General features: G+C 38.3%; 1 protein-coding gene across 3 annotated transcripts; it reads left to right on the forward strand.

Annotated features, from left to right (window-relative positions):
* The first annotated feature begins 1,856 nt into the window (after positions 1-1,856).
* LOC122348972 (solute carrier family 12 member 3-like) lies at positions 1,857-11,062 on the forward strand. 3 transcript variants are annotated; one of them, XM_043244891.1, is made up of 27 exons: positions 1,857-2,218; positions 2,305-2,394; positions 3,249-3,324; positions 3,470-3,565; positions 3,810-3,949; positions 4,742-4,852; positions 4,939-5,050; positions 5,220-5,350; positions 5,446-5,530; positions 5,631-5,791; positions 6,044-6,058; positions 6,235-6,342; positions 6,436-6,559; positions 6,646-6,747; positions 6,940-7,095; positions 7,196-7,295; positions 7,361-7,472; positions 7,555-7,689; positions 7,784-7,890; positions 8,619-8,701; positions 8,781-8,861; positions 9,103-9,201; positions 9,284-9,395; positions 9,895-9,981; positions 10,079-10,211; positions 10,295-10,362; positions 10,511-11,062. In XM_043244891.1, exons 1-27 carry the CDS (start codon positions 1,973-1,975, stop codon positions 10,647-10,649), a joined length of 3,009 nt encoding a protein of 1,002 aa, XP_043100826.1. In that variant the 5' UTR covers positions 1,857-1,972; the 3' UTR covers positions 10,650-11,062. The 3 variants fall into 3 exon arrangements, with proteins under 3 accessions (XP_043100826.1, XP_043100827.1, XP_043100828.1); XM_043244892.1 differs by lacking the exon at positions 6,044-6,058; XM_043244893.1 differs by lacking the exons at positions 1,857-2,218; positions 2,305-2,394 and having other exon boundaries at positions 3,249-3,328.
* The last annotated feature ends 255 nt before the right edge of the window (positions 11,063-11,317 follow it).

The following is an 11,317-nucleotide window of genomic DNA, read 5'->3' on the forward strand; positions in this document are numbered from 1 at the left end:
ATGCCAGCATCTGATTGGTTCGATGGCGATGTGGGTGTGTTTACTAAATACCGCTGTATAGATAGTTGGGACAATCGTGATAAAGCAGGTTCACGTTCTCAAAGAAAACCCACGTCAACAAAACATTTCCCGTTACCACTCACAACGAATGCGAGCACTAAAGTAGCAGATATGAGACGACGTGCAAATGCTGGTAGTGCTGGTTCAAAGCATTGCCTTTCACATGAAAACAACGAGGCTCTTTTACAGTAATTCAGTATGAGAAAAATTCGTTTTTTTGGCACATTTATTATCTCACTATTAAGTGTTATCACAGTTTTAGTTCAGTTACTCTTTCTAAATATAGTGCAATGGAAGCAGGTTTTATCGAGGAAGAGTTAGTGAGCATTGTAAAAAGTTTTTTTACAATATTGGGCAAAATCAAAACCAATAGTTATTTCTTTAATATCTCAATTGTTTGTTTTTCTTAGGCGGTGACATTAAAAGCCAGATCGATTTTGGCCTGAGAAGTCTCATGTAGCCTCATGTAGCAGAGCTTCACAAGAAAATCCAATGTCTCAGATTGCACTCAGGTTTGTCAAACTCAGCATGAACTCATCAAGTGATCTCAGCTGTTCCGCACAGTCATTATATTCATTATATAGCTCTAAACTACAGATCTAAGAGATCTCTTTTGAGAGCTAAGAGCATGAAGCATTTCCTTTTTGCAGCGGTGAGAAATGTAGCCAATCACTCACGTTTGTGTTGAACTGTAAAATGCATGTAGATGTGTGTAGCCAATCAGAAGAGTTAGAATCAAGACACCACTCGAAACTCCAGAGTTTTTCATGCATGCTGCAAAGTTTTGGCAATTCAATCTACATGTAAATCCTGAAACTGCAAAAGACAGTGATAATAACGTGAAAAAATATGGCACGTCAAAATATAAAGATGTGCACAATGTAAATAAATAAATACATACATATACACACAACACACACACATATATGCATATGCATGCTTGTATATATATATATATATATATATATATATATATATATATATATATATATATATATATATATATATATATATATTATTCCTTTCCAATTATGTAAAAAAGTAATTGCTTGTGAACCATCTTAAATGTCTCACAGTACATTGTTGTTGTTGTTGTGGTGAACCCATTGACTTAAAACTAAATTATGCTTTAAACCTAAACAGTTCACGTAACACGTTTATTTGTCCACTGACAGTATAATTAAATCGTGAATTTTATTTATCATGATATAATTAGTTTCTATTAAATACTAAAGTTCCTTTCACCTAATGGGTCTTTGTCGTTGAAGACCCCTGTTTTACTGGATGGCAACCATTCGAGTCGAGCTACGCAAAAGTTGGTGAGCAACGCAAAATTCTCAAATTTTAATGTAATTTTCTTCGTCTAGGTGAAACAGTTAATGCATTAAAAATAACTTGTGTTTCTTTCGCACGCACTTCTCTGATAAGGCCGGATCAACTTTAAGTATGGTGAACACCCCGGGTTCATGACGAGTTTCCAAGCTTATCCAGTTATCCAAGTCTGTAATATGCAGTCATGCTTTTAGGCTAGTAATAATAATCTGTAATCATTTTGCCTAACGATGCTCATAATATCCTATGTTAACACGTCTGAACTGTTATAAGACAAACTCTCTGTTTGACAAATGCGACGTGTTGAGAAACCAGTCTGTTGATTCTTCTGAAGAAGATAAAGATAGCAAGAGGACACAATACAAAGAACTGCCAGTCATGGGTCTGCAGCTATGTTTGTGTACGTCTAATAATGGGTGTGTGTGTGTGTGTGTGTAGGCACAGTTAAGGTATAAAAAAGAAAATGCAACTCATTTTCTGATAGAAGGAGGCCTGTTCATCTTGTGATTTCCGTGGACGTATTCTGTGTTCTCCACTAAGACTAAAGCAGGAAAGCTCGATTTCTTAAAGTAAATCCACCATGTCCAAATATATCGAGCGCATCAGAAACCTAATCCCGGGTCTGCGGCGTCCAGAAAGCAATGCCCCTCCTCAAGGAGACGTTACCGTGGATATGGGAGATGGTTATGGGAAGGAGAAGGACTTGAGGAAAATGTCATTCTACAATGAGCTCGACCCCGTGCCGAAATATGACTTCTACGCCAAAGACACTTGGGCAGGACGTATAAAAAGATCCAGACCGTCACTGGATGTTCTGCGCAAACCAGTAAGTAAAACTCCAGAAGTGGTCGTTGAATTTAGTTAATATTGAATGCGATGAAGATGTCAACACTTTTTGATTTTGATCGACAGCCGGACCCTGATGATCTTCCTCCACCACCAGAAGAAGACGGACGGCCCAAAGTCAAGCTTGTTCGCTTCGGATGGGTTCTGGGAGTCATGGTGAGAAAGGACCAAAGATCAGTGTGATCTTATTAATATACACTCTTAAAAATAATCGCATTAGTGCTTCTGTGATGAACCTCGCACATCTGTGGAGGTTTCTATAGGTTTTAAAGTGTTCTACAAAACGGTTCTTTCATCACTGCAAAAAAACCCATTTTGGATCCTTTATTAATAAGAGTGTAGTTGTTTCTCCAAGATCTTAAATGTGTAGCTACAGTAATGCTTAAGGCTTAAGAGATCTGCCTTTCTCTGTGAACCTGAACCTTATTCTGAAAGATCATTCTCGTTGATTTTCACTTCAGTCATACATTTTCTTTAAATTCAATTCAATATTTTTTAATTAAAATGTAAAAATACATTTTAAAATGCGTTTCGTTTGAGAAGTACAATAGATAATAAATATAAACAATACATTAACTAACTGTATGTTAGTTGTTTGTTTTGTTTTATTGCCACATTTGGATAAGTCACTTTGGATAAAAACGTGAATGTTAATACAGTATCATTAATCATGAGCACATTAAGAAATACTGCAACAAAAGTGCAGGGATGCATTCTTCTTATCAGTGAAATTTGTTTTTATAAAAAGTAAAATAAATCCCCAAATAAACCATGTGATTAGTTTTTCTTTGTTTCAGTGAAACCATTCTTAGCTTTATTTGTTCATTTATTTATTTAGTAAAAATATCACTGAGGCATTTTATCAGGTCTATCTGTCTTAATTTTCATAATTTCCTTATGCAAACTGCATTATCTTGTTTCTTTCATCTTAAATGTGCAGTGAAATGTTCCTGGCTTGTTTTTAAGACATTAAGGAAACCACTGATGTTTTTGCTATGGTTGGGTTTCAGATCCGAGCTATGCTGAACATCTGGGGAGTCATTATGTACCTGCGGCTGCCGTGGATCACGTCTCAAGCCGGACTCAGTGAGTCAGTCCTCCATCTGGTTTAATCCAGTTCAAGTCACTTAATCGAGTCAATTAACAAATAAATGTTTCCTATTTCTAATTAAAAGTATCAAGGCCTATTCTAAATTCATTAGACATGACATTTTTGCATTTCTATTTTCAGTTCTGACTTATGTCATTATCTTCATGTCTATCGTCGTCACAACCATCACAGCAACGTCTGTGTCAGCAATCTCCACCAACGGCAAGGTCTACTCTGGTGAGATACAAACAGGAACATGTTTGAAGTAAATAAGTCACATTTAACTTTAAATCGGAAACGTAACTTTTTTTTGGTAAAATATAATAACATCCTTCAAACAATATAAAAACCTTAAAGTAAATTTGCTCAAGAAATGCAGTGTTTGGATTTGTCTTAAACACATGTGATTTGCATTATTTTAACAAGCAAAGCCAGTTTGTCAAGTAAAAGCTGGGAAGGTCATCTGTGGTCTTTCCTCCAGGTGGCACGTACTTCATGATCTCTCGGACTCTGGGTCCGGAGCTCGGAGCGCCCATCGGTTTGCTCTTTGCGTTCGCCAACGCTCTCGCCTGTGCTCTTCACACAGTGGGGTTTTCTGAGACCGTCCGAGATCTTCTCAAAGTGAGACCTGCAAACATTGTTGGGCTTGTGGGAAATTCAGAATTTTTTTTAACGCAATTCTCAAAACACAATTCCATTGAAGAAGTTACATAATTTGCCAACATGAAGAATGACTCATTGTCCCTCAGCAAGCAGTGATGCCAAATGCTTTCAAGCAGCCAAAACTGGTAGTTACATGGTAACTGGTAAACTGGTAGTCACTACATGACATCATAATGTAAAAATTCACTGACCGGTATAAGCAAGATTAGAACTTAAAAAAGGTTTGTCCAAGAAGTTGCTATATTTGTCCCTAAAATAAATTTGTCTAAAAAGTCTCAAATGTGCAACGTTTTTTAGAAGAACACAAAAGTATTGAAATGCAAAATTTCGAGTCCTTTTGGGGGTGCCAATATTTTTGGTCCATTTGCTATTTTACAGCATCTATTCCTCATAAGCCGCTTTTCCACCATCGAACTGAACGGTTCTCTTAAGATAACCGAGCCAACTGGAATGTAAACTGTGTTTATGGTTAAAGCAGCACTTAAAAACAGCGTTGCCTTGATCGAAATTTAATTTGTGGTAAAACTGAACTCTTATTCAAGCAGGATCTTCATTAAAAAATAATGATCATCCACTCTTTCCTAACGTTGGGATCAGAAAGAAGATAACGCGTGAACTTGGCACTGCACAACAACTTCTAGTCTTTGGAGCCATCTTTATAATTTGTTTTCTGCAAAGACCTGCATTAGTCTTTATTTACACTACATGTGCAAAATTACATCACTTTCATCCACAATTCTCTTTTCTCAGGACTATAAATCCCAGATGGTGGACGATATCAATGATGTGAGGATCATTGGAGCAGTTACCGTCTGCATCCTCCTCTGCATCACGTTCGCTGGCATGGCTTGGGAGGCGAAGGTATGTTATTCTTCTTGTATTTTTGACAATTTCACAAAATTGCTTCTTTTTAACAAATGTTCATCTTGGCTTTCACTCCATAACAGGCTCAGATCCTGTTCTTCATCGCCATCATGCTGTCCTTAATTAATTATTTTGTGGGGACGGTCCTTCCCCCCACCATCGAGAAGCAGTCTGTGGGATTTTTCGGCTACCGTGGTGAGTACACGAGATCTTGATCTAATGAGACTTTGAGGCCACGTATATGCTTCTCGATTTAGATACAGATGGGATATTTGTACTAGCAAACAAGGCAAAAATACAGAGGGAGAAAATGAAGGTTTGCCGGAAAAAACAGCAAATCCTAACCACAGTTTTCAACCTAAAGGTGACATCTTCGTGTCAAATCTGCTGCCTTCCTTCCGAGGCCCAAATGGATATTTCTTCAGGATGTTTGCCATCTTCTTCCCAGCCGCCACAGGAATCTTGTCTGGAGTCAACATCTGTGGAGATCTCAAGGTTATTTCATCATTTCGGATGGAGTGTGTAAAAGAATGAAATTCAAAACGACTTTAAAATGCAAAATGACGTGGGTTTATTCAATGTTATTCCAGGATCCAACGGGTGGGATTCCCAAAGGGACCCTGCTGGCCATACTCTGGACCACCTTGAGTTATTTACTGATCTCGGTCACGTGTGGTAAGATTAGACATTCTGTTGCACCGTATTTGATTATAAACAAAATGGCGTCTCGTTAGGTGAAAGACTCACAGAAGTGATTTCCTCTCTTCTCTATCAGCTGCAACTGTTGTAAGAGATGCTTCCGGGAATTCGAACGATAGTTTAGCCCTGAAAAATTTCACGACCCAGTGCACTGGCCTGGGCTGTAAATTAGGCTGGAATTTTGACCGTTGTGAACAGAACTTCACATGCAGCCACGGACTGGCAAACAACTTCAGGGTGAGTGAATCAGTAAAAGAGCTGGTTTCAGTTGTTTCTATTATGTTTCATCAGTTTCACAAAGGAAATCAAAATGTATTGTAACTTTGCAAGTAACTAAAAGCCGTCTAACCAGATCTGTTTAATTCATAATTGATATCATTTTTCAAACATTTTTTGCAATTTTTTTTATAAATGTCGTTACTGAAATGTGTATTAATTTATTCATTATTTAAGCTTGAAGTCAAACATTTTTGTTGTTGTTTACTTTAGTTATTGTTATTTGAAGTAAGTGTTTCAAACCACTGAACTTTGGCACATACATACACATACGTTTTCACGTGTGTCTTGGAGTCCAAGTTTGGTAAACTCTTTTACTTCAGTGCATTTAGAATCCATTTCTAAGCAATTGCAAAAAAAAAAATGGATGTGATGGATGAGGATGATTTCTGATTTCCCCCCAGATTCTTACCACAGTTTCAGGATGGGGTATTTTGATCACCATTGGGGTCTTTGCTGCCACCTTGTCATCAGCGCTGGGTTTCCTGGTGTCCGCTCCCAAAATTTTCCAAGTAGGCATTTCAGAGTTGTTTTAAATGTTTATTCAACATGCAGTGAATTTAATGTAATAAGAATTGAATATTGTTTTGTTTGTCCCCTCACAGTGTTTGTGTAAGGATAATATTTACCCCTTCATCGGCTTCTTTGGGAAAGGTTACGGTAAAAACAACGAGCCTCTACGTGCTTATTGTCTCGCGTTCTGCATCGCTATGGCTTTCATCCTCATCGGTGAGTCCTGGATCTCCTCCAGATGAGTTACTAGGAATCCTCTCTCCGCGGATGCTTAACATTTGTTCTCATGTTGATGTTTTCAGGTGACCTGAACACAATCGCTCCTCTGATCTCCAACTTCTTCCTCTGCTCTTACGGCCTCATCAACTTCAGCACCTTTCATGCGTCGATCACAAAATCACCCGGTGAGAACCTGATTATCATAATCATCATCATTCTCCATCATTAGTTTTGCTTTTTGTGATAATACAATGGCAAGCTCATGTTTCTGTAAAGAGGACATAAAATAAACTTGCCTTAAGCACCCTTGTAATTAATGAATGTAATGTATGATGTCCTTAGAAATTAAATAAAATATATTTGTGTATCTCTTGCAGGTTGGCGGCCAGAGTATCATTTCTATTCTCCATGGATATCTCTGTTCGGGTCTTGCTTGTCCTTCATCCTCATGTTTCTGTTCACATGGTGGGCCGCTCTCATCACTTTCTGCATCCTCCTCTTCCTCCTTGGCTATGTTAGTTACACAAAACCTAGTGAGTGTAGCTTTATCGATTGAGCATTCACAGCATTTTTAATGATATATTCCAATACAAAAAGAAAAAAAAAAGACTTTTTTCTTGTCTGTGTTTCCAGAGGTGAACTGGGGCTCGTCTTATCAGGCAGGTTTCTACAACATGGCTTTGTCCTTCTCGATGTCTCTGGGCGGTGTAGAAGACCATGTTAAAAACTTCAGGTAAAGATTATTAGCAAACTTAATCTCGCGATACACCAGCCGCTCATGTATAAACTCTCTCTTAGGCCTCAGTGTCTCGTTCTGACCGGTCCTCCTAGTGCTCGTCCCGCATTGGTGGACTTTGTGGGGACTTTCACCAAAAACATCAGCCTGATGATCTGTGGGAACATTATCATAGTATGTGACATTCATCTTATCCAGATATATGGACAGTTTAATGTGTCCTTGCTAAAACCTGTGATGGTGTTTTCTTGTTTAGGAGGATGAGAAGTCCAGTTTCCCGCAGCAGAGCACTGATATGCTGGTGGACTGGCTCAATAAGAGAAAAGTTCGTTCCTTCTACACGTCCTTCGCCGCTGACAGTCTGAAGGAGGGCTCACATAGTCTCATGCAGGTACCACCATCACTAGCTTCGGATCTGCCTGCTTTCTTCTTGTCATCTTGTTCTTCTCATGCAGTCTTTGCTCTTCTGGTCAATGGTCTTCTAGGCTTCAGGTCTCGGTAAACTGAAGCCCAACACTCTGGTTTTGGGATACAAGACGAACTGGCAGGAATGTAAACCAGAGAGCTTACAGGACTACGTCAACACCATCAGGTGAGCTGCTGCTTTCGTTCACAAATCAGAATGAAATAGGTTTAATCAACTCATATATATAGCGCTTTTAAAAATACATATATAGAGAGAATAGAGAGTGTCAGTAATGTATTATGTCAAGATTAAACACTCAATTTTCAGGGTCAGCTCAGTTTATGCACATGCAAGGAATTTGTCTTGGTGTCAGGAACTTCCAGTGCAGAAAATATGTATAATTTAAGGTAATAAACAGATGTATGCACTAATAATAAAGAGAATAGTTAAAGTAATAATAGCTATATGGTAATAGAAATACAGAGAAAATAGAATTGTGCAAATGTTCTATTTTACAGATTAAAAGTTTTAAGAAGTTGCATACAAAATATATAGAAAATGTCTAGTTCTTTCATTAAACTCTAGATGGTGCAGGCTGATGGCTCTTAACATGACTGGTGACATTCACAGGATTCAATGACTTGGCACTTGGTTCTTGTTGCCTATGGTGTGCTTTCACAGTCCCTCCGAAACCCTCCACCTTCCCCAGCTCCACCTGTACAGACCTCAGCAGCAGTGTAGCAGATCAACAAAATGCCATCTTATAGAATAATGAACAGTTTTGAGAAGTTATGTATGCATGTAGCCCTGAGATGTTATGTATAGTTCAAGTGGAATATGGCCTGAGAGAAAAGACTGTTTCTTTGGTTCGTTTTTTTGTTGTAATTTAATGTTGCCTCATATTTTTCGCACAGCAACGCATTCGACTCCAGCTATGGCATTGCGATTCTGAGAATGATGGATGGATTGGATGTAAATGATGATATGCAGAGTGCAGGTGTTTGTTTTATATTTTATGATGATTTAAGCTACAGAGTCGTTCAGCCGAGCCTGATGTGGGTTTGTTCTGGTTGAAGGTGGAGCATCTGCAATTGACAACCTGGCATTCGACGCAGATGAAATTCAATATGAAAAAGATGAGACTGACAACCATTCAGGTGAAACACATACATCTGAAGTCTCATTTACTGTGAACTTTTACTCCATTGACTCTGCTAGTGTTACGGTATTATGTTACGGTGATACCAAATTAAAACCCTGAATGTATATCTTTGTTTCACACTCAGAACAGTAATATTCTAAAATACATTCTTATTCCCAATTAAGCTTCAGTTAAGGATTTGACCGCTGACCTTACAAAGATCCTTTTTGTGAAACCTTTTTTGTTTCCTCATCCAGATGTTTCTGACGATGGCTCGAATGAACAGGTCAGATCGGTGTTTCAGACCAAACAGGGCAGGAAGAGCATCGACATCTACTGGATCTCTGATGATGGAGGTGCTCCAACATACTTCAAGTTATCTTGAAAGTAATTTCTATATCTGTGTTCTCATATCGAAATACTATCGCTCTCTTTCAGGTCTGACTCTTTTAGTGCCGTATTTGTTGACCAGAAGAAACCGCTGGAAAAAGAACAAACTGAGAGTGTATATCTTAGGTGACCAGGAGACCATGAAGGAAGACTATAAAGAGTGAGTTGATCCAAAAAAAACTAAATACACAAACACACAATATACAACAAAAGCCCAATAGAAACCATCACAGAAATCCAAATGATTTCCATTAAAATACCAATATGAACCATTGGGTTTTTCCAGTGAAACCATTACAAAATTCATTTTCGTAGTGTCCTTTGGGCTTTTAAAGTAAAGTTAAAGTAATAAAAAAGGAAGTTAAATTAAAGTAACAAATTGTTTAACCTATTCTATTTCTCTCCTATACTGTTGAGTGCTTTGACACAATCTCTATCGTTAAAAGGGCTATAGAAATTAGATCAAGTAGACAACATTATAGTTTCCATTAAAACCGACACAATTCCCATTATAACCATTTAAATCAATTACATTTTCTGTTATGTTCTGGGTAAGATTATATTGTGTTGTTTTTGTTTGTTAGGCAGAGAGATAAGTTGTTACTATATATTTCTTTTAGTTTCAAAACTTAGACAAGTTAATGTATTCCTCGTTTCAGCATGAAGATGCTTTTAAAGAGATTCCGGCTGGAGATCGAGGACGTCGTCGTGATAACAGACGTGGATAAAGCTCCTCTAGCTAAAAAGTGAGAAATGTGCAAAAAAAATGTGCTCATGAACACACATACGAAGACATGCTTTTTTTGGTAACTTTCCTGGTTTTCTTCCTCTCTGTTGCTGTAGTGTGCAGCGTTACGAGGAAACCATCGCCCCCTTCAGGCTGAGCGAGGAACAGGCCGGAGGAGACGTACAGGAGCTGAAGAGACTGAGTCCATGGAAAGTGTCCAGCAAAGACCTGGAGGCCATACACCCAAAGGTGTGTGTGTGCTAGTTTGTGTGTGGTTTTGACCAGAAATACGATCCATCAGTTAACTAGAACTACCCTGTTTTCACGCTCAGATCGAGAGGACTCTGCGACTAAACGAGATAATCAAGAAGAACTCCATCCACGCCGCTCTGGTTGTAGTGTGAGTATCAATACATAGACATACATACATTGACTTAAAATGAGTGGCATCACAAACAGCCTTTAGAACAATAACACATACAGTCTGTACAGTATAAAAACATTACATCTATGGAAACTCCCCATAAAACACCACATTTGTGTTTCAGTTCTCTTCCAGTCCCTGACATCACCTGTCCTAGTTCTCTGTACATGGCCTGGCTGGACGCTCTGAGCTACGGCATCCACTGTCCCGTCCTGCTCATACGAGGAAACCAGGAGAACGTCATGACCTTCTACTGCCAGTAAACCTGACCCATTAAACGTCTATCACTGCACATTAGTTACGAGCAAAGAGACTGAACCTGTTGTACCGGATCACCCTGAACAATGACTGTATTACTACAAATGTATATTTATTTCACATACTTGTATCTTTGAGGACGATACAGGTCAAACTGATTCCTCAGAGCAGACAGAATAGAGATGCATTAGAAACTCAGTAGAGTTAAGCTGGTGGAGGGAAGTGCTTTTTCTGCTTTCAGGACCTTCACTGAGGAAATTGAACAGAAGAAATTGTGTAATATTACAGCATGTGTATTTGCTTTCTAAAACTGATCATTTAGAACATGTTACATTTGTCTTCATATAAATTGTAGATTATTATATTGTATGTGTATGCTTTTTATCCGCTTATGTGAAAAATAAAAATTAGCACCACACCTTTAAAGACTTACTTGGCTTACTTTAAATTCCTAATTCACACTCAATCTTATTGCATTAGAAGATGACTTGGTCTTTGTCAAAATAAGAAGTAAATCCACCCGAAGGTAGGTGCTTTAATCCACATCTTTGGTCCTCACGAGAAACACCAGAGTGAATTCCTCATGAAATGTGTGTGAAGGCACCCCGGTGTGTTTTGCCATCAGTGAAATGATATTTTGAGACTTCACTGAATGTTGAAGAATATTCTCTCG

This window comes from Puntigrus tetrazona, chromosome 7 (genome assembly GCF_018831695.1).
Source record: "Puntigrus tetrazona isolate hp1 chromosome 7, ASM1883169v1, whole genome shotgun sequence".
Taxonomy (NCBI): Eukaryota; Metazoa; Chordata; class Actinopteri; order Cypriniformes; family Cyprinidae; genus Puntigrus; species Puntigrus tetrazona.